Source organism: Panulirus ornatus, chromosome 16 (genome assembly GCF_036320965.1).
Source record: "Panulirus ornatus isolate Po-2019 chromosome 16, ASM3632096v1, whole genome shotgun sequence".
Lineage (NCBI taxonomy): Eukaryota > Metazoa > Arthropoda > Malacostraca > Decapoda > Palinuridae > Panulirus > Panulirus ornatus.
The window spans coordinates 18,338,891-18,360,922 of NC_092239.1; the positions used below are offsets into that span (position 1 = coordinate 18,338,891).

Genomic DNA, 22,032 nt, shown 5'->3' on the forward strand with positions numbered 1-22,032 from the left:
GTAGAAAGAGAGAACGTGATTGGTTCTCAGTGAATGTTGGTTTGTGGCAGGGTGCTGATTTCTCCATGGTTGTTTAATTTGATTATGGATGGGGTTTGTTAGAGAGGTGAATGCAAGAGTTTTGGAAAGGGGCAAGTATGCAGTCTGTTGTGGATGAGACAGCTTGGGAAGTGAGTCAGTTGTTGTTTGCTGATGATACAGTGCTGGTGGCTGATTCATGTGAGAAACTGCAGAAGCTGGTGACTGAGATTGGGAAAGTGTGTGAAAGAAGAAAGCTGAGAGTAAATGTGAATAAGAGCAAGGTTATTAGGTACAGTGGGGTTGAGGGACAAGTCAATTGGGAGGTAAGTTTGAATGGAGAAAAACTGGAGGAAGTGAAGTGTTTTAGATATCTGGGAGTGGATTTGGCAGTGGATGGAACCATGGAAGCGGAAGTGAATCATGGGGTGGGTGAGGGGGCAAAAGTTCCGGGAGCGTTGAAAAATGTGTGGAAGTCGAGAACGTTATCTTGGAAAGCAAAAATGGGTATGTTTGAAGGAATAGTGGTTCCAACAATGTTATATGGTTGCGTGGCATTGGCTATAGATAGAATTGTGCAGAGGAGGGTGGCTGTGCTGGAAATCAGATGTTTGAGGACAATATATGGTGTGAGGTGGTTTGATCGAGTAAGTAATGAAAGCGTGAGAGAGAAGTGTGTTAATAGAAAGATTGTGGTTGAGAGGGCAGAAGAGGGTGTTTTGAAATGGTTTGGTCACATGGAGAGAATGAGTGAGGAAAGATTGACAAAGAGGATACATGTGTCAGAGGTGGAGGGAACGAGGAGAAGTGGGAGACCAAATTGGAGGTGGAAAGATGGAGTGAAAAAGATTTTGAGTGATTGGGGCCTGAAGATGCAGGAGGATGAAAGAGTGAAGTGGAGCGATGTGGTATACCGGGGTCGATGTGCTGTCAGTGGATTGAACCAGGGGTAAACCATGGAAAGTTGTGTGGGGCCTGAATGTGGAAAGGGATCTGTGGTTTTGGTGCATCGCACATGACAGCTAGAGACTGAGTGTGAACAAATGTGGCCTTAGTTGTCTTTTCCTAGCACTACCTCGTGCACATAGGGGGGAAGGGGTTGTTATTTTCATGTGTGGCGGGGTGGCGATGGGATTGAATAAGGGCAGACTGTATGAATTATGTACATGTGTATATATGTATATGTCTGTGTGTGTGTATATATATGTATACGTTGAGATGTATAGGTATGTATATGTGTGTGTGTGTGGATGTGTATGTATATACATGTGTATGTGGGTGGGTTGGGCCATTCTTTCGTCTGTTTTCTTGCACTACCTCAATAACATGGGAGACAGCGACAAGGTATATATAAATATTTCTATATATGCCACAAGCATCTTTTGCGCAATCCATCACTGCTTCCCTAAATACATCCCATTCCTCCCCCACTCCCCTTACTTCCATTGTTCTCACCTTTTTCCATTCTGTACTCAGTCTCTCCTGGTACTTCCTCACACAAGTCTCCTTCCCAAGCTCACTTACTCTCACCACCCTCTTCACCCCAACATTCACTCTTCTTTTCTGAAAACCCCTACAAATCTTCACCTTAGCCTCCACAAGATAATGATCAGACATCCCTCCAGTTGCACCTCTCAGCACATTAACATCCAAAAGTCTCTCTTTCGCACGCCTGTCAATTAACACGTAATCCAATAACGCTCTCTGGCCATCTCTCCTATACATACGTATGCTTATGTATATCTCGCTTTTTAAACCAGGTATTCCCAATCACCAGTCCTTTTTCAGCACATAAATCTACAAGCTCTTCACCATTTCCATTTACAACACTGAACACCCCATGTATACCAATTATTCCATCAACTGCCACATTACTCACCTTTGCATTCAAATCACCCATCACTATAACCCGGTCTCGTGCATCAAAACCACTAACACACTCATTCAGCTGCTCCCAAAACACTTGCCTCTCATGATCTTTCTTCTCATGCCCAGGTGCATTTGCACCAATAATCACCCATCTCTCTCCATCAACTTTCAGTTTTACCCATATTAATCGAGAATTTACTTTCTTACATCCTATCACATACTTCCACAACTCCTGTTTCAGGAGTAGTGCTACTCCTTCCCTTGCTCTTGTCCTCTCACTAACCCCTGACTTTACTCCCAAGACATTCCCAAACCACTCTTCCCCTTTACCCTTGAGCTTCGTTTCACTCAGAGCCAAAACATCCAGGTTCCTTTCCTCAAACATACTACCTATCTCTCCTTTTTTCACATCTTGGTTACATCCACACACATTTAGAGAAGCGTGGGAGGTGGGTTGATTAGAAAGGGTAGTGAGTGGTGGGATGAAGAAGTAAGATTATTAGTGAAAGAGAAGAGAGAGGCATTTGGACGATTTTTGCAGGGAAAAAATGCAATTGAGTGGGAGATGTATAGAAGAAAGAGACAGGAGGTCAAGAGAAAGATGCAAGAGGTGAAAAAGTGGGCAAATGAGAGTTGGGGTGAGAGAGTACCATTAAATTTTAGGGAGAATAAAAAGATGTTCTGGAAGGAGGTAAATAAAGTGCATAAGACAAGGGAGCAAATGGGAACTTCACTGAAGGGCGCAAATGGGGAGGTGATAACAAGTAGTGGTGATGTGAGAAGGATATGGAGTGAGCATTTTGAAGGCTTGTTGAATGTGTTTGATGATAGAGTGGCAGATATAGGGTGTTTTGGTCGAGGTGGTGTGCAAAGTGAGAGGGTTAGGGAGACTGATTTGGTAAACAGAGAAGAGGTAGTAAAAGCTTTGCGGAAGATGAAAGCCGGCAAGGCAGCAGGTTTGGATGGTATTGCAGTGGAATTTATTAAAAAAGGGGGTGACTGTATTGTTGACTGGTTGGTAAGGTTATTTAATGTATGTATGACTCATGGTGAGGTGCCTGAGGATTGGCGGAATGCGTGCATAGTGCCATTGTACAAAGGCAAAGGGGATAAGAGTGAGTGCTCAAATTATAGAGGTATAAGTTTGTTGAGTATTCCTGGTAAATTATATGGGAGGGTATTGATTGAGAGGGTGAAGGCATGTACAGAGCATCAGATTGGGGAAGAGCAGTGTGGTTTCAGAAGTGGTAAAGGATGTGTGTATCAGGTGTTTGCTTTGAAGAATGTATGTGAGAAATACTTAGAAAAGCAAATGGATTTGTATGTAGCATTTATGGATCTGGAGAAGGCATATGATAGAGTTGATAGAGATGCTCTGTGGAAGGTATTAAGAATATATGGTGTGGGAGGCAAGTTGTTAGAAGCAGTGAAAAGTTTTTATCGAGGATGTAAGGCATGTGTACGTGTAGGAAGAGGGGAAAGTGATTGGTTCTCAGTGAATGTAGGTTTGCGGCAGGGGTGTATGATGTCTCCATGGTTGTTTAATTTGTTTATGGATGGGGTTGTTAGGGAGGTGAATGCAAGAGTTTTGGAAAGAGGGGCAAGTATGAGGTATGTTGTGGATGAGAGAGCTTGGGAAGTGAGTCAGTTGTTGTTTGCTGATGACACAGCGCTGGTGGCTGATTCATGTGAGAAACTGCAGAAGCTGGTGACTGAGTTTGGTAAAGTGTGTGAAAGAAGAAAGTTAAGAGTAAATGTGAATAAGAGCAAGGTTATTAGGCACAGTAGGGTTGAGGGTCAAGTCAGTTGGGAGGTAAGTTTGAATGGAGAAAAACTGGAGGAAGTGGATCTGGCAGCGGATGGAACCATGGAAGCGGAAGTGAATCATAGGGTGGGGGAGGGGGCGAAAATCCTGGGAGCCTTGAAGAATGTTTGGAAGTCGAGAACATTATCTCGGAAAGCAAAAATGGGTATGTTTGAAGGAATAGTGGTTCCAACAATGTTGTATGGTTGCGAGGTGTGGGCTATGGATCGAGTTGTGCGCAGGAGGGTGGATGTGCTGGAAATGAGATGTTTGAGGACAGTGTGTGGTGTGAGGTGGTTTGATCGAGTAAGTAATGTAAGGGTAAGAGAGATGTTTGGAACTAAAAAGAGCGTGGTTGAGAGAGCAGAAGAGGGTGTTTTGAAATGGTTTGGGCACATGGAGAGAATGAGTGAGGAATGATTGACCAAGAGGATATATGTGTCGGAGGTGGGGGGAACGAGGAGAAGTGGGAAACCAAATTGGAGGTGGAAAGATGGAGTGAAAAAGATTTTGTGTGATCAGGGCCTGGACATGCAGGAGGGTGAAAGGCGGGCAAGGAGTAGAGTGAATTGGATCGATGTGGTATACCGGGGTTGACGTGCTGTCAGTGGATTGAATCAGGGCATGTGAAGCGTCTGGGGTAAACCATGGAAAGTTGTGTGGGGCCTGGATGTGGAAAGGGAGCTGTGGTTTTGGGCATTATTGCATGACAGCTAGAGACTGAGTGTGAACAAATGGGGCCTTTGTTGTCTTTTCCTAGTGCTACCTCGCACACATGAGGGGGGAGGGGGATGGTATTCTATGTTTGGCGAGATGGCAATGAGAATGAATAAAGGCAGACAGTGTGAATTGTGTGCATGGGTATATATGTATGTGTCTGTGTGTGTATATATATGTGTACATTGAGATGTATAGGTATGTATATTTGCGTGTTTGGACGTGTATGTATATACATTGTGTATGTGGGTGGGTTGGGCCATTTCTTTCGTCTGTTTCCTTGCGCTACCTCGCAAACGTGGGAGACAGCGACAAAGCAAAATAATAATAAAAAAAAATTCTATATGTATCTATTTATATATTCATTATACTTTGTCACTGTCTCCCATGTAAGTGAGGTAGTGCAAGGAAGCAGATGAAAGAATGGCCCAACCCACCCACATACACATGTATATACATATCCATCCACACACACACACATATACATACCTATACATCTCAACGTTTATGTGTATATACACACACAGATATTTATATATATACACATGTTTATAATTCATACTGTCTGCCTTTATTCATTCCTGTCGCCACCCCACCACACATGAAATAACAACCCCCTCCCCACCTCATGTGCACGTGGTAGCGCTAGGAAAAGATAACAAAGGCCACATTCATTGACAATCAGTCTCTAGCTGTCATTTATAATGCACCGAAACCATAGCTTCCTTTCCATGTCCAGGCCCCACTGAATTTTCATGGTTTAACTAAGACTTGCTTCACGTGCCTCTGGTTTCAATTCCATGACAGCACATCGATCCTGGTATACCACATCGTTTCCATAATCTCTCAAAAAAAATTTTTTTCCTTGCTCGCCCTTTCACCCTCCTGCATTGTTCAGCCCGAAATCGTCTCAAAATCTTTTTCACAATCATCTTACACTCTGTTTGGTCTCCCACTTCTCGATCCCTCCACCTTGACAATATTATTCTCTTTTTATTCTTTCCTCACTCATTTCTTCCCATTGACAATACCATTTCAAAACACCCTCTTCTGCTTCTCTAACACGCTCCTTTTATTACCACACATCTCTCTTATCCTTTCATTACTTACTTGTATCAAACCACCTCTCCAACCACATATTGTCTTCAAGCATCGCATTTCCAAACACATCCTCCCTCCTTGCACAACCGTCTATCGATAGCCCACGCTCCTAAACCATCATAACATTGTTGGAACCACTGTTTCTTCAAACATACCCATTTTTGTTTCGAGATTATGTTCTCGCCTCCACACATTCTTCCAGACCACTCCCAGACTTTCGTCCCCTCCACACCTTTGTTGATCACTTCCAGCTCCCGTGGTGTCCATCGTGCCAAATCCATCCAGATATCTAAAACACTTCACTTTCTCCAGTTGTTTCCCATTCAAACTTACCTCTTATTTACTTGTCCCCTCAACCTACTGTACCTTATAACCTTGGCTCTTATTCACATTTACTCTCAGCTTTCTTCTTTGACACACTTTACCAAAATCAGTCTCCAGCATCTGCATTTTCTAACCTGAATCAGGCCACAGCGCTGTATCATCAGGGAACAACAACTGACTCACTTGCCAAGCCCTCTCATCCACTCCAGACTGCATGCTCTCCCCTTTCTCCAATAACTCTTGCATTTCACCACCCTAACAACCCCATCCATAACAATGAAACAACCATGGAGACATAACGCACCCCTGCCGTTACCGAACATTCATGAGAACCAGTCACTTTCCTCTCTTCCTACTCGTTACACTTGCTTTAACAATTTGCCTCCCACACCATTTTATTCTTATACTTTCCACAGAGCTTCTCTATCAACTTCTTATCATATGCCTTTTCCAGATCCCCTTAAAATTATCATTATTATTATGTTTGCTTTGTCGCTGTCTCCCGCGTTTGCGAGGTAGCGCCATAAGAAACTGATGAAAGAGATGGCCCACCTCACCCCCATACCCCATGTTTTTAAGACCACGTCCACGAGCGCAAATCTACATTACCGATAACATCTCAATGTACACATATATTTATACACACACAGACTTATACTATATACACATGTACATAATTCTTACTTGTCTGCCTTTATTTATTCCAGCGCCACCTGCCTCACATGGAAATTAACATCCCTCCCCCCTTCATGTGTGTGAAGGTAGCGCCTAGAAACGACATCAAAGGCACCCATTCGTTCTCCCACTCAGTCTCTTGCTGTCATATGATATTTGCCCGAAACCCAGCTCCTCTCCACATCAGCCCCACAGAACTTTCCATGGTTTACCCCAGACATTCACATGCCCTGGTTCAATCCATTGACAGCACGTCGACCCCGGTATACCACAATCGATCCAGTTCACTCGATTCCTTGCCCGCCTTTCACCCTCCTGCATGTTCAGGCCCCGTTCCAGTCTAAAATCTTTTTCACTTCCATCTTTTCCACCTCAATTTGGTTCTCCCACTTCTCCTTGTTCCTCCTCCTCCGACTCATATATACCTCTTGGTCTACTCTTTCCTCACTCATCCCTCCATGTGGTCCAAACCATTCAAAAAGCACCCTCTTCTGCTCTCTCAACCACGCTCTTTGTTAGTTCCTCACATCTCTCTTACCGTTACATTACTTACTCGATCAAACCACCTCACACCACATATTGTCCTCAATCATCTCAATTTCCATGCTCTCCACCCTCCTGCGCACATCTCATATTATAGCCACGCTCGCAACCAGTATCGAATTATTCATATTTTGTGGAACCACTATTCTTCAAACATAGCCAATTTTTGCTTTCAGAGATGTGTTCTCGACTTCCAAACATTCTTCAATGCTCCCGGATTTAGCCCACTCCCCCACCCTATGAATCACTTCCGCTTCCATGGTTCCATCCGCTGCCAGATCCACTCCCTGATGTCTAAAATGCCTACACACAAATCCATTTGCTTTTCTAAGGATTTGTCACATACATTCTTCAAAGCAATACACTGACCCATTACATCCCTCTACCAAGTCTTCACCGGTGAGGGTAATACATGAAATATCTACCAACCAGTTAGAACCAGTCACCCCGTTTTGATAGCATTCCCTGCAATACTATAAACAGAGACCTTGCCGGCTTTCATGTTCTGGACAATTGCTTTTATACCTCTCTCTGTTTACCAATCATTTCCCAACCTCTCACTTTGCACACCACCCCGACCTAAAACACCCTATATCTGCCACTATATCATCTAACCACATTCAACAGACCTTCAAATTTCACTCCATCTTCTTTCACATCGCCACCATATTTATTACTTCCCATTATTGGAGTCTGGTAATTGTTAGGCACGTGAAGAGAGAGTTTTTGGATGTTAATGTGCTGAGAGAAGGCAACTGGGGATTTTCTTATCATTATCTTGTGGTTGCGAAAGAGTGAAGATTGTTGAGGTTTTCAGAAAAGAAGAGAGATTGTAGGTGGAAGAGAGAGAGAGTGGTGGGAGTAAGTGAGCTTGGGAAAGAGACTTGTGGTGAGGAAAAGTACCAGTAGAGACTTGAGTGCAGAATGGAAAAAGGTGAGAGGAGTAAAGGACATTAGGGGAGTGGTTAGAGTATGATATATTTTAGGAAGCAGTGATGGGCTTGCTCAAAGTTGCTTGTGGCATGGAGGCGTTGGGAGGTGGGCAGATTTAGAAGGGTTAAGTGAGTGGTGGGTGAAGAAGTAAGATTATCAGTGAAGATAAGGAGAGAGGGCATTTGGATGATTTTTGCAGGGGCAATAATGCCGTTGAGTGGAGATATATAAAAGAAAGTGGCGGAGGTCAAGAGAAAGGTGGAAGAGGTGAAAAGGAGGGGCAAAATGAGAGTTGGGGTGTGAGAGTATCATTAAATTTTAGGGAGAATAAATAAGATTTGTTTTGTAAGAGGTAAATAAAGTGCATAAACAGAGAAAAATGGGAAAGGAGAGAGAAGAGAGAAGCTTATTGAGGGGTGAAGGTGAGTGAGTTATAAGTGGAGAGGGACACCTTTAAGTGGTGTCCTCAGACCTTTATTGGTGAAAGTACACATATACCTTGAAAGATGGAGCCTATCCTCTTTCACAGATGTTTTTTGAAATACATTTCCTTAGCTTGGATGTTTGTGATGATGAGGTATCTTGATTCAGTTGTACGGGTTTTTGTTGATTATGTTCCAGGAAGTGTGTCTGTCATTTGCTTTGGATATTTTTCCATATCTTTCTGTGTCAGAATGATATCTCAAAATTCTTATGACAGTGACTTATGTTTCAGAGACTTCCGATTAGATCCTGAACCTCGGAAAGGACTTCTCCAATCACTCAGTTCAAAGCATATGTTTGATGGTGCTGGTAATGAAACAGATTATTTTGTTGGTAAGCAGTCAAATAATATTGAGTATAGGTGGGATTTTGGAGGTTTCAGCTGCAGTTGATTTCACTTACGTTATAGTATGTACACATTTAAACATTATTACTCTTAGTTCCACTTACTGTAAAGTCACTATGAAAGTAAAATGAGGTTTTCTAGAACAAAAATGTTGAAATTAAAGCAATATATTAGGAAGATGCTGATAGCCTTGGTGACTAGCAAGACCGATGTACCACAGATCAGCCAGAATGAATGAGACCCCTATAACAGTAGGTTAATACTTTACTGTGTTATATGTATCACTGTATTATTGCAGTATAGTGAAAACCGGTACCTCTTGAGGATATCACTATTTATGCTCAAACTGTGAATGTTATGTTTTGTATTACTGAGAAGACATGAGGTAACCTCATAATGTTGCAGTAAAGAAATTTCATGGGAAAAAGACTTTAAATATGATTATATCTTTGGAATTTACATAGGATACAGTATGATACTATAGTATAAAGTTGTGTGTACAGAAACTGTACTGTACTTATCAGAGCAGCAGTTGTTTGGTGATTCCAAGAATGGGTTGCTTTGGACTATCATTATATTTTATCGGGCTAATTTGATGATTGATGATAGTCTGATTGGGTTAACCCTTAGGTATCCAATAGAAATGTTTTCCAGTATATTACAAATATCTGATATGTGAGGTTTTCTTGTATATTGATACAGTGTCTAGTTCTTGGAAAGCAGAATCAATAGTAAAGATATATAAAAGAGGGAAAGTGATGGAATATTGCAGCATAGAGTGCCATGGTCTCGTTGTGAGGTTATCCTAGGAGAACTGTTAAGTCAGATTTTTTTAGACCTAATCCAGTCTAGTAAGAATGTCAACATAGGACCTCCCTAGATGGGGAGTAATAGTATTTCATATCAGATGAATCAGTTTTGATTTAAAGTGATTGTTATAAGAAAAGAAATTTTATGCGGGCCAGAGGCGTGTTATGTACTCATGGTTGTTTATTTGTTTTGGAGAGAGTGGTGAGTATGTAGTTGTTGGGGATGATGAGGGCCTGAAAAGTGAGTCAGTTGTTTGTTCTTGAGGATACAGCTTAGTAGCTGATTCATGTGAGAAACTGCAGAGAGTTGGTGACGGAGTTGGAAACGTATTTGAAAGGAGTAAGTTGAGAGTAAATGCGAGTTAAGGAGCAACGGTTATTAGGTCTTATTAGGGTTGATGGGAATAGTTGATTGGGATAGTGAGTTTGAATGGAGAAAAACTTTGGAGGGAAAGAGTGTTTTGTTTTAGATATCGGGAGTAGACTTAATCAGTGGATGGAACCATGGAAGCGGAAGTGGAGTCCAGGGTGGGGGGGGGCGGAAGGTTCTGGGAGTGATGAAGTATGTGTGAAAGGAGAGCATGTTATCTCGGAGGAGCAAAAATGGGAATATTTGAAGGGTGATGGGGTCCAACAATGTTTTATGTTGCAAGCTTGCCTCTAGTAGGGTTGACCAGAGGAGGTTGGACGTGTTGGAATGCAATGGTTGAGGACAGTATGTGGTGTGAAGTGTTTGATTGAGTAAGTAATGAAAGGGTAAAGGAGTGAGTAGAGTGTGGGGGAAATAACAAAGAGTGTGGTTGAGAGAGCAGAAGAGGTTTGTGTTGAAATGGATATGAACAAATGGCGAGAATTGAGCGATGAAAGATTGACCAAGAGTATAATGTGTCAATGGATGAGGAAAGGAGAAGCGGAGACGTATTGGAGTTGTATGGATGGAGTGAAAAAGATTATTGAGCGATTTGGGCCTTGAACATACAGGAGGGTGAGAGACCTTGCAAGGAATAGAAGTGAAATTGAGAAACAATGGGGTATACCCGGGTGTCAACTTGCTGTCAGTGGACTGAACCAGGCATGCGAAGCATCTGGTAACCCAATGGAAAAGTCATATTGGGCCTGAATGTGATAGAGAAGCTGTGGGTATTTTGGTGCACTACATATGAACATCTAGATACTGAGTGGTGAATGAATGTGGCCTTTCTGTCATTTTTCTGGCGCTGCTCACTGAAGCAGGGTGTAGCAAAGGGCTGTATGTCCCGTGAGGGGTATGGTTATCTAGAGTCGACAGAAATTGGATGAAGGCAACAAGTATGAAAATGTAACATGTGTAATATGTGTATGCTTGGTATGTATTATGTACTATGTATGTATATGTTGTGGCGAATGGTGGGGTTTAAGTATATTTCTTATTTTTTATTTTTTTGTCCCGCTGTCCTCCCGCATTTATTGCGAGGTAGCGCAAGAAACAGAACGAAAGAAATGGCCCAACCCACCCCCATACACATGTATATAGATAACGTCCACAACGCAAATATACATACCACACAGCTTTCCATGGTTTACCCCAGACGCATCACATGCCGTGCCCCGATTCAATCCACCTGACAGCACTTCAACCCCGGTATAACCACATCGTTCCAAATCACTCAATTCCTTGCACGCCTTTCACCCTCCTGCATGTTCAGGCCCGAATCGCTTAAAATCTTTTTCACAACATCCTTACACCTCCAGTTTGGTCTCCCACTTCTCGATCCCTCCACCTCTGACACATATATTCTCTTTTTCAATCTTTCCTCACTCATTCTCTCCATATGACCAAACCATTTCAAAACACCCTCTTCTGCTCTCTCAACCACGCTCTTTTTATTACCACACATCTCTCTTATCCTTTCATTACTTACTTGATCAAACCACCTCACACCACATATTGTCTTCAAGCATCTCATTTCCAACACATCCACCCTCCTCTGCACAACTCTATCTATAGCCCACGCTCCTAAACCATATAACATTGTTGGAACCACTGTTCCTTCAAACATACCCATTTTTGCTTTCCGAGATAATGTTCTCGCCTTCCACACATTCTTCAACACTCCCAGAACTTTCGTCCCCTCCCCCACCTTGTGACTCACTTCCGCTCCCGTGGTTCCATCCGCTGCCAAATCCACTCCCAGATATCTAAAACACTTCACTTTCTCCAGTTTTTCTCCATTCAAACTTACCTCCTTATTAACTTGTCCCTCAACCCTACTGTACCTAATAACCTTGCTCTTATTCACATTTACTCTCAGCTTTCTTCTTTGACACACTTTACCAAACTCAGTCTCCAGCTTCTGCATTTTCTCACCTGAATCAGCCACCAGCGCTGTATCATCAGGGAACAACAACTGACTCACTTGCCAAGCCCTCTCATCCACACCAGACTGCATGCTCTCCCCTTTCTCCAAAACTCTTGCATTCACCACCCTAACAACCCCATCCATAAACAAATGAAACAACCATGGAGACATCACGCACCCCTGCCGTAAACCGACATTCATTGAGAACCAGTCACTTTCCTCTCTTCCTACTCGTACACTGCTTCTAACAATTTGCCTCCCACACCATATATTCTTTATACTTTCCACAGAGCTTCTCTATCAACTCTTATCATATGCCTTTTCCAGATCCATAAATTATCATTATTATTATTTTGCTTTGTCGCTGTCTCCCGCGTTTGCGAGGTAGCGCAAGGAAACAGATGAAAGAAATGGCCCAACTCACCCCCATACACATGTATATACATACACGTCCACACGCGCAAATATACATACCTATACATCTCAATGTACACATATATATATACACACACAGACATATACATATATACACATGTACATAATTCATACTGTCTGCCTTTATTTATTCCCATCGCCACCTCGCCACACATGGAATAACATCCCCCTCCCCCCTCATGTGTGTGAGGTAGCGCTAGGAAAAGACAACAAAGGCCCCATTCGTTCACACTCAGTCTCTAGCTGTCATATGATAATGCCCGAAACCACAGCTCCCTCTCCACATCCAGGCCCCACAGAACTTTCCATGGTTTACCCCAGACACTTCACATGCCCTGGTTCAATCCATTGACAGCACGTCGACCCCGGTATACCACATCGATCCAGTTCACTCTATTCCTTGCCCGCCTTTCACCCTCCTGCATGTTCAGGCCCCGATCAGTCAAAATCTTTTTCACTCCATCTTTCCACCTCCAATTTGGTCTCCCACTTCTCCTTGTTCCCTCCACCTCCTGACACATATATCCTCTTGGTCAATCTTTCCTCACTCATTCCCTCCATGTGGCCAAACCATTTCAAAACACCCTCTTCTGCTCTCTCAACCACGCTCTTTTTATTTCCACACATCTCTCTTACCGTTACATTACTTACTCGATCAAACCACCTCACACCACATATTGTCCTCAAACATCTCATTTCCAGCACATCCACCCTCCTGCGCACAACTCTATTTATAGCCCACGCCTCGCAACCATACAACATTGTTGGAACCACTATTCCTTCAAACATAGCCATTTTTGCTTTCAGAGATAATGTTCTCGACTTCCAAACATTCTTCAATGCTCCCAGGATTTTCGCCCCCTCCCCCACCCTATGAATCACTTCCGCTTCCATGGTTCCATCCGCTGCCAGATCCACTCCCAGATGTCTAAAATGCTACACACAAATCCATTTGCTTTTCTAAGGATTTGTCACATACATTCTTCAAAGCAAACACCTGACCCATACATCCTCTACCACTTCACCGTGAGTCGTACATACATGAAATATCCTTACCAACCAGTTAAGAACACAGTCACCCCGTTTTTTGATAGATTCCCCTGCAATACTATCCAAACCAGCTACCTTGCCGGCTTTCATGTTCTGCAAAGCTTTTACTACCTCTTCTCTGTTTACCAAGTCATTCTCCCTAACCCTCTCACTTTGCACACCACCCCGACCAAAACACCCTATATCTGCCACTCTATCATCTAACACATTCAACAAACCTTCAAAATTCTCACTCCATCTTCTTCTCACATCGCCACCACTAATTATTACTTCCCCATTATTGGATTACATGGTAATTGATAGGCACGTGAAAGAGAGAGTTTTGGATGTTAATGTGCTGAGAGATGCAACTGGAGGGATTTCTTATCATTATCTTGTGGTTGCGAAGGTGAAGACTTGTTGAGGTTTTCAGAAAAGAAGAGAGATTGTTGGTGTGAAGAGAGAAGAGAGTGGTGAGAGTAAGTGAGCTTGGGAAAGAGACTTGTGTGAGGAAGTACCAGTAGAGACTGAGTGCAGAATGGAAAAAGGTGAGAGTAAAGGACATTAGGGGAGTGGTAGAGTAATGGGATATATTTTAGGAAGCAGTGATGGCTTGCGCAAAAGATGCTTGTGGCATGAGAGGCGTGGGAGGTGGGCAGATTAGAAAGGGTAGTGAGTGGTGGGATGAAGAAGTAAGATTATCAGTGAAAGAGAAGAGAGAGGCATTTGGATGATTTTTGCAGGGAAATAATGCCGATGAGTGGGAGATATATAAAAGAAAGTGGCAGGAGGTCAAGAGAAAGGTGGAAGAGGTGAAAAGGAGGGCAAATGAGAGTTGGGGTGAGAGAGTATCATTAAATTTTAGGGAGAATAAAAAGATGTTTTGGAAGGAGGTAAATAAAGTGCATAAGACAAGAGAACAAATGGGAAATGAGAGAGAGCTTATTGAGGGGTGAAGTGAGTGAGTTATAAGTGGAGAGGGACACCTTTAAGTGGTGTCTCAGACTTTATTGGTGAAGTACACCATATACCTTGAAAGATGGAGCCTATCCTCTTTCACAGATGTTTTTTGAAATACATTTCCCTTAGCTTTGGATGTTTGTGATGATGAGGTATCTTGATCAGTTGTACTGGTTTTTGTTGATTAAGTTCCAGGAAGTTGTATGTCATTTGCTTTGGATATTTTTCCATATCTTTCTGTGTCAGAATGATATCTCAAAATTCTTATGACAGTGTCTTATGTTTCAGAGACTTCCGATTGATCCTGAACCCTCGGAAAGGACTTCTCCATCCTCAGTTCAAAGCATATGCTGTTGATGGTGCTGGTAATGAACAGATTATTCATGTTGGTAAGCAGTCAAATATATTGAGTTTAAGGTGATTTTGGAGGTTTCAGCTGCAGATTTCACTTACGTTATAGTATGTACAACATTTAAACTCATGTATTACTCTTATGTATCCACTACTGTAAAGTCACTATGAAAGTAAAAAATGAGGTTTTCTAGAACAAAAATGTCTGAAATTAAAGCTTATATTAGGAAGATGCTGATAGCTTGGTGACATAGCAAGACTGATGTAACACAGATCAGCCAGAATGAATGAGACCCCATACAGTAGTAATACTTTACTGTGTATATGTATCACTGTATTATTGCAGTATAGTGAAACCTTTACCTCTTGAGGGATAGTCAATATTTATGCAAACTGTGAATGTTATGGATTTTGTATTACTGAGAAGACATGATGTAACCTCATAATGTTGCAGTAAAGATATTTCATGGAAAAGACTTAAATTATATTATATCTTTGAGAATACATGTGAATACAGTATGAATACAATAGTATAAAAGTTTTTGTGTACAGAAACTGTACTGTACTTATCAGAGCAGTTGTTTGGTGATTCCAAGAATGGGTTGCTTTGGACTATCATTATATTATCGGGCTAATTCTGATGAATCTGATGATAGTCTGATTGGGTTAACCCATTAGGTATCCAATAGAATTGATTTCCAGTATATACAATATCTGATATGGTGAGGTTTTATTGTATATGATACAGTGTCTAGTTCTTGGAAGCAGAAATCAAAGTAATATATATAAAAGAGGGAAAGTGAAGGAATATTGCAGCATAGAGTGCATGGGTCTAGTTGTGAGGTTATCCTAGGAGAACTGTTAAGTCAGATTTTTTTAGACTCAATCCAGTCTAGTAAGAATGTCAACATAGGACCTCCCTAGATGTGAGAATAGTATTTCGTATCAGGATGAATCAGTTTTTGATATAAAGTGATTGTTCATAAGAAAAGAATTTATGCGGCAGAGGCATGTTATGTCCTCATGGTTGTTTAATTTGTTTTGGAGAGAGTGGTGAGTATGTAGTCTGTTGGGGATGAGAGGGCCTGAAAAGTGAGTCAGTTGTTGTTCACTGAGGATACAGCTCTAGTAGCTGATTCATGTGAGAAACTGCAGAAGTTGGTGACGGAGTTTGGAAAAGTATTTGAAAGGAGTAAGTTGAGAGTAAATGCGAGTAAGAGCAAGGTTATTAGGCTCAATAGGGTTGAGGGAATAGTTGATTGGGATGTGAGTTTGAATGGAGAAAATTTGGAGGAAGTGATGTGTTTTAGATATCTGGGAGTAGACTTAGCAGTGGATGGAACCATGGAAGCGGAAGTGAGTCACAGGGTGGGGGAGGGGGCGAAGGTTCTGGGAGTGATGAAGTATGTGTGAAAGGAGAGCATGTTATCTCGGAGAGCGAAAATGGGTATATTTGAAGGGATGATGGTTCCAACAATGTTATATGGTTGCAAGGCATGGCCTATAGATAGGGTTGTACAGAGGAGGGTGGACGTGTTGGAAATGAAATGTTTGAGGACAGTATGTGGTGTGAAGTGGTTTGATTGAGTAAGTAATGAAAGGGTGAGAGAGATGTGGGGAAATAAAAAGAGTGTGGTTGAGAGAGCAGAAGAGGGTTGTGTTGAAATGGTTTGAACATATGGCGAGAATGAGCGATGAAAGATTGACAAAGAGGATATGTGTCAATGGAGGAGGAAAGGAGAAGCGGGAGACGTAATTGGAGTTGTATGGATGGAGTGAAAAAGATTTTGAGCGATTGGGGCCTGAACATACAGGAGGGTGAGAGACATGCAAGGAATAGAGTGAATTGGAACAATGGGGTATACCGGGGTCAACTTGCTGTCAGTGGACTGAACCAGGGCATGCGAAGCATCTGGGGTAAACCATGGAAAGTCATATGGGGCCTGAATGTGGATAGTGAGCTGTGGTTTTGGTGCACTACATATGACAGCTAGATACTGAGTGTGAATGAATGTGGCCTTTCTGTCTGTTTTTCTGGCGCTGCCTCACTGAAGCAGGGGGTAGCAATGCTGTTTCCCGTGGGGGTGTTAGCGACAGAAATGGATGAAGGCAACAAGTATGAATATGTACATGTGTATATATGTGTATGTTTATGTATATGTATGTATATGTGTGCGAATGGGCGTTTATGTATATTTCTTTTTTTTTTTTTTTTTGCCGCTGTCTCCTGCATTTGCGAGGTAGCGCAAGGAAACAGACGAAAGAAATGGCCCAACCCACCCCCATACACATGTATATACATACGTCCACACACGCAAATATACATACCTACACAGCTTTCCATGGTTTACCCCAGACGCTTCACATGCCCCGATTCAATCCACTGACAGCACGTCAACCCCGGTATACCACATCGCTCCAATTCACTCTATTCCTCGCCCTCCTTTCACCCTCCTGCATGTTCAGGCCCCGATCACACAAAATCTTTTTCACTCCATCTTTCCACCTCCAATTAGGTCTCCCTCTTCTCCTCGTTCCCTCCACCTCCGACACATATATCCTCTTGGTCAATCTTTCCTCACTCATTCTCTCCATGTACCCAAACCATTTCAAAACACCCTCTTCTGCTCTCTCAACCATGCTCTTTTTATTTCCACACATCTCTCTTACCCTTACGTTACTTACTTGATCAAACCACCTCACACCACACATTGTCCTCAGACATCTCATTTCCAGCACATCCATCCTCCTGCGCACAACTCTATCCATAGCCCACGCCTCGCAACCATACAACATTGTTGGAACCACTATTCCTTCAAACATACCCATTTTTGCTTATGTATATGTATATGTATATGTTTATGTATATGTATGTGTATATAAATGGATGGCCATTCTTTCTTCATCTGTTTCCTGGTGCTACCTCAGTGATGCAGAAAATGGCAATCAAGTATGATGATAAAAAAGTAATTAGGAAATAAAAAGAGTGTGGTTGAGAAAGCAGAAGAGGATGTTTTGAAATGGTTTGGGCACATGGAGAGAATGAGTGAGGAAAGATTGACCAAGAGGATATATGTGTTGGAGGTGGAGGGAATGAGAGAAGTGGGAGACCAAATTGGAGGTGGAAAGATGGAGTGAAAAAGATTTTGAGTGATCGAGGCCTGAACATGCAGGAGGGTGAAAGGCGGGCAAGGAATAGAGTGAATTGGATCGATGTGGTATACTGGGGTCGACATGCTGTCAATGGATTGAATCAGGGCATGTGAAGCGTCTGGGGTAAACCATGGAAAGTTGTGTGGGGCCTGGATGTGGAAAGGGAGCTGTGGTTTCGGGCATTATTGCATGACAGCTAGAGACTGAGTGTGAACGAATGGGGCCTTTGTTGTCTTTCCTAGCGCTACCTCGCACACATGAGGGGGGAGGGGGATGTTATTCCATGTGTGGCGAGGTGGCGATGGGAATGAATAAAGGCAGACAGTGTGAATTGTGTGCATGTGTATATATGTATGTGTCTGTGTGTGTATATATATGTGTACATTGAGATGTATGGGTATCTATATTCGCTTGTGTGTACGTGTATGTATATACATGTGTATGGGGGTGGGTTGGGCCATTTCTTTCGTCTGTTTCCTTGCACTACCTCGCAAACGTGGGAGACAGCGACAAAGCAAAATAAATAAAAAATAGATATAAGTTCTTTTCTTTAGTTTCATACATGTTTGCTGTTTCATGCATCAGTGAGGTAGCACCTGGAACAGACTAAAGAAAAGGCCTCATTCCCTCACATCCATCCCCTATTTGTTATGTGCAATACACAAGAACCAACAGCCCCCTAACCACAGTCAGGCCCTTCTGACCTTTCTATGCTTTCACCCAGATTCTTCATATGCTCTGATTCAGTCTTTTGATAGCACATTGCCCCCTATATACCACATTGCTCCAATTTCCTTTATCCCCCTACATGCCTTTCACCCTCCTGCATGTTCAGGCCCTTAACACCCAAAATCTTTTTCTATCCCTCCTGCCATATCCAATTTGGTTTCCTCTTTTCTTTTTACCCTCCACTTATGATACATACATCATCTTTTTCAATCTCTCATCACTCATTCTCTCCACATTTCTAGACCAGTTTAGCATACTCTCTTCAGCTTTCTCAACCAAAGAGAGTGAAAGGTCAGAAGACAGAGTAAACATGAGGAAGAAAAAAGAATTTCCTTGAAAGTTAAGAATAATCCTAAGGAATTCTTCAAATATATAAGACAAAGGAAAACAGTAAAAGAAGGAATTAGACAATTATGAAATGATCATGACACACTAATGATGACAAAGAAATGGCTACGATACTGAATTATTCTTTTAACTCTGTATTCACAATTGAAGAAATATCTCAAATACTGCAACCAGTGAAAAGATTTTAAGGATCTGATGAAGAAGAATTGAAGGGCAGAGAAATAAAGAGATATGAAGTGCTAAGATACCTTGACAAATTAAATCCCAACAAATCCAATGGCCCAGACAGCTTAGCTCCAGAATTTTCAGAAAGGAGGTCAGGAGACAAAAATATTCAACAAATCTTTATTGGATGGTCATGTGCCAACTGATTGGAAACTAGCAAATGTTACTTCTGTATATAAAAAAGGAGACAAGAAGTGTGCTTTGAACTACTGCCCAATTTGCCTTACGTCAGTGTTAGGTAAAATGATGGAAAAAATAATACCAGATAAAATTTTCATGTTTCTAGAACACAGAATTATATCTGACAACCAACATGGTTTCTGCAATAGAAGATCCTGCCTGACAAATTTGCTTCAATCTTTTGATTTCATTCATCAGAATTGGTATGGAAAATTATTGTCTGATGTAGCATATTTAGATTTCTGAAAGGCTTTCAATAAAGTACCTCACAAGGGACTTTTACATAAACTCAAAGCACACAGAATTGGTGAAGAATTCTGTACATGGATTAGAGACTGGTTTACTGGAAGGAAGCAGCGTGTAGTATTAAACCGCAAAGCCTCAGATTGGCTAGACGTAATGAGTGGTGTGCCACAGGGGTCGGTTTTAGGCCCAACTCTCTTCATGACATACATTAATGACGTAGAACATGGCCTTAGATCTAAAATCTCCAAATTTGCTGATGATGCTAAATTAGGAGGTAGAGCTGTAAGCAGGCGGGACTGTGAACTGACTCAAAGAGATCTTAACTCACAAGCAGAATGGTCAGACATATGGCAAATGAAGTTTAATGTAGACAAGTGTAAAGTTATACACTTTGGAGACAAGAATATATGTTACAACTACAAACTGTTGGGAAACTTGCTAACTAAAGTGAGTGAAGAAAAGGACCTTGGAGTTGTCATTGGCAACAATCTGGAATACACTAAACAGTGCCAAGCAGCATGTAAAAAAGATGACCAAATGTTAGGTTTCATAGCCGGGAACATAAATCACAAGACATAGATTACAAGACATCGAAACAGTTCTAACACTTGATAATTCTCTATTAAGACAAAATCTAGAATATGCAGTTCAGTTTTGGTCCTCAAACTATAAAAAAGAAGAGGAAAATTTGAGTAAGGACAAAGATGCGAGACTTTGCAGCAACTTAATCCAGGTCTTTAGAATTCTTAACAAGTTCAATAAAGTAAGTCATGAACATCGTTTTAAAATATAAGAAAATACAATTGCCAGGACAGTGGCATAATACTCAAAGCTAAAAATGTAGTATGGACATGGGAAAAAGCTTCTTATAGGTTTGTTGAGCATTGGAATAAGTTACTGTTAGACATAGTTAATGCTAAGACTATAAATACCTTCAAAAGTCATTTAGACAAATATTTTATAAATTTAGGTATACTCTGAGAAAAATGCTGGAAATGAACTGTATAAACGATAGTGGTAATTGGGACACTAGAAGGCTAATGTGCAGCAGTGGGGTGTGTTAGTGATAGCTTAAAAACTGCTGAGTGGAATTACATTTTCTTGTCAAGTTAGAATCCTTCTTTTTTGTTTTTACCTGACAATTCTGTTGTGGGCTAATCAGGCCTCCTGTTGTCAGTTTTTCTCATGTATACTCATGTAACCCATACTCTTTGTATTACCATACCTCTCTTGAGGTTTTCACAAACAGTGACTCAGTGACAAATGGTAAAATATTCAGTGAGAGATTGGGCCAAATATTCATTAACAGATACCAAAGAAAGAGAAAACAAATACCAAATGGAAAATACATAAGGCCAGAAAACTGTGGATGAATTGAAGAAAGCCTTAGAAAAAGAAAAAGTGGATAACAACAAATTAACATGGACAAGAGAATTAGATGAGAAAATAAAGAATGTAAGTGCATGAATACTGTGATCCCATAGAAGAGAACAAAACATGAATGAAGAAAACATTATACAGAATTTGGAAAAGAAACCAATGTTGCTATTTACATACATGAACAAAACAAGAAAACTGATAGGACCATATAGGGTAAGAGGTGAATATAAAAATGACTCCAGGGAAATATGCAGGATGCTGGTTGAACAGTAGATATCAGTATTCAGCTCCTGATGTAAGAAGTTTGAAGATGAACTGTTTAACCAGTATGTTGATACATTCATAGATACTAGGGATAGGGGAAAAATGATATTGCCCATGTAATCCCTGCATGTCGTAGAAGGCATCTAAAGTGGGTGGGAACTAGGGGCTGGAAATCCTGCCCTCCTGTTTTACTTTTCCAAAAGAAGGAACAGAGAAGGGGCCCAGTGAAGATGTTTTCCTCTAAGGGCTCAGTCATCTTTTCTTGACACTACCTTGCTGATGCAGGAAATGGTGAATATGTATAAAAATAGATATTAAGATATCAGAAGAGAATGGGATTAAAGCAATTGAACAGCCTAGAGAAAACTCGGTTCCAGGACCAATTGGAATCCCACCGATATTCCTCAAAAAGATGAAAATAGCAACAGTAAATTCAGTGATGGTATTATTGAGGCAAAATTTGGTTGAGCACAAACTTGCAGGCATTCACACATTGGCATATTCAACACCCTTCTCCCACCTTCCACATTTCATCCGCTTCTCTTGCACATGCTTGCAATGCTTCCCTAAATACCTTCCATTTCTCACCCACTCCCCTAGCTTTGTATACTCTCACCTTTTGCCATTTTACTCTCGATTTCTCCTGGTATTTCTTTACACAATCTCTTTTCAAGCTCACTTAGTTCCACATCCTCTTGTCACATATATCATTTCCTCTCTTCTGGAAACTTCTACTACTGCTTCACCCTTGCCTCCACTAGATAATTATCA

General features: G+C 41.5%; 1 protein-coding gene across 2 annotated transcripts in view; it reads left to right on the forward strand.

The window, feature by feature from the left end:
- The window catches only part of Tace (ADAM 17-like protease Tace), a 147,239-nt gene that overhangs the window by 71,888 nt on the left and 53,319 nt on the right, over positions 1-22,032 (forward strand). For both annotated transcript variants that reach the window (XM_071671389.1, XM_071671388.1), the window contains exon 3: positions 14,674-14,774. In XM_071671389.1, coding sequence (XP_071527490.1) covers positions 14,674-14,774 — 101 coding nt within the window. The remainder of the gene's footprint in view (positions 1-14,673; positions 14,775-22,032) is intronic.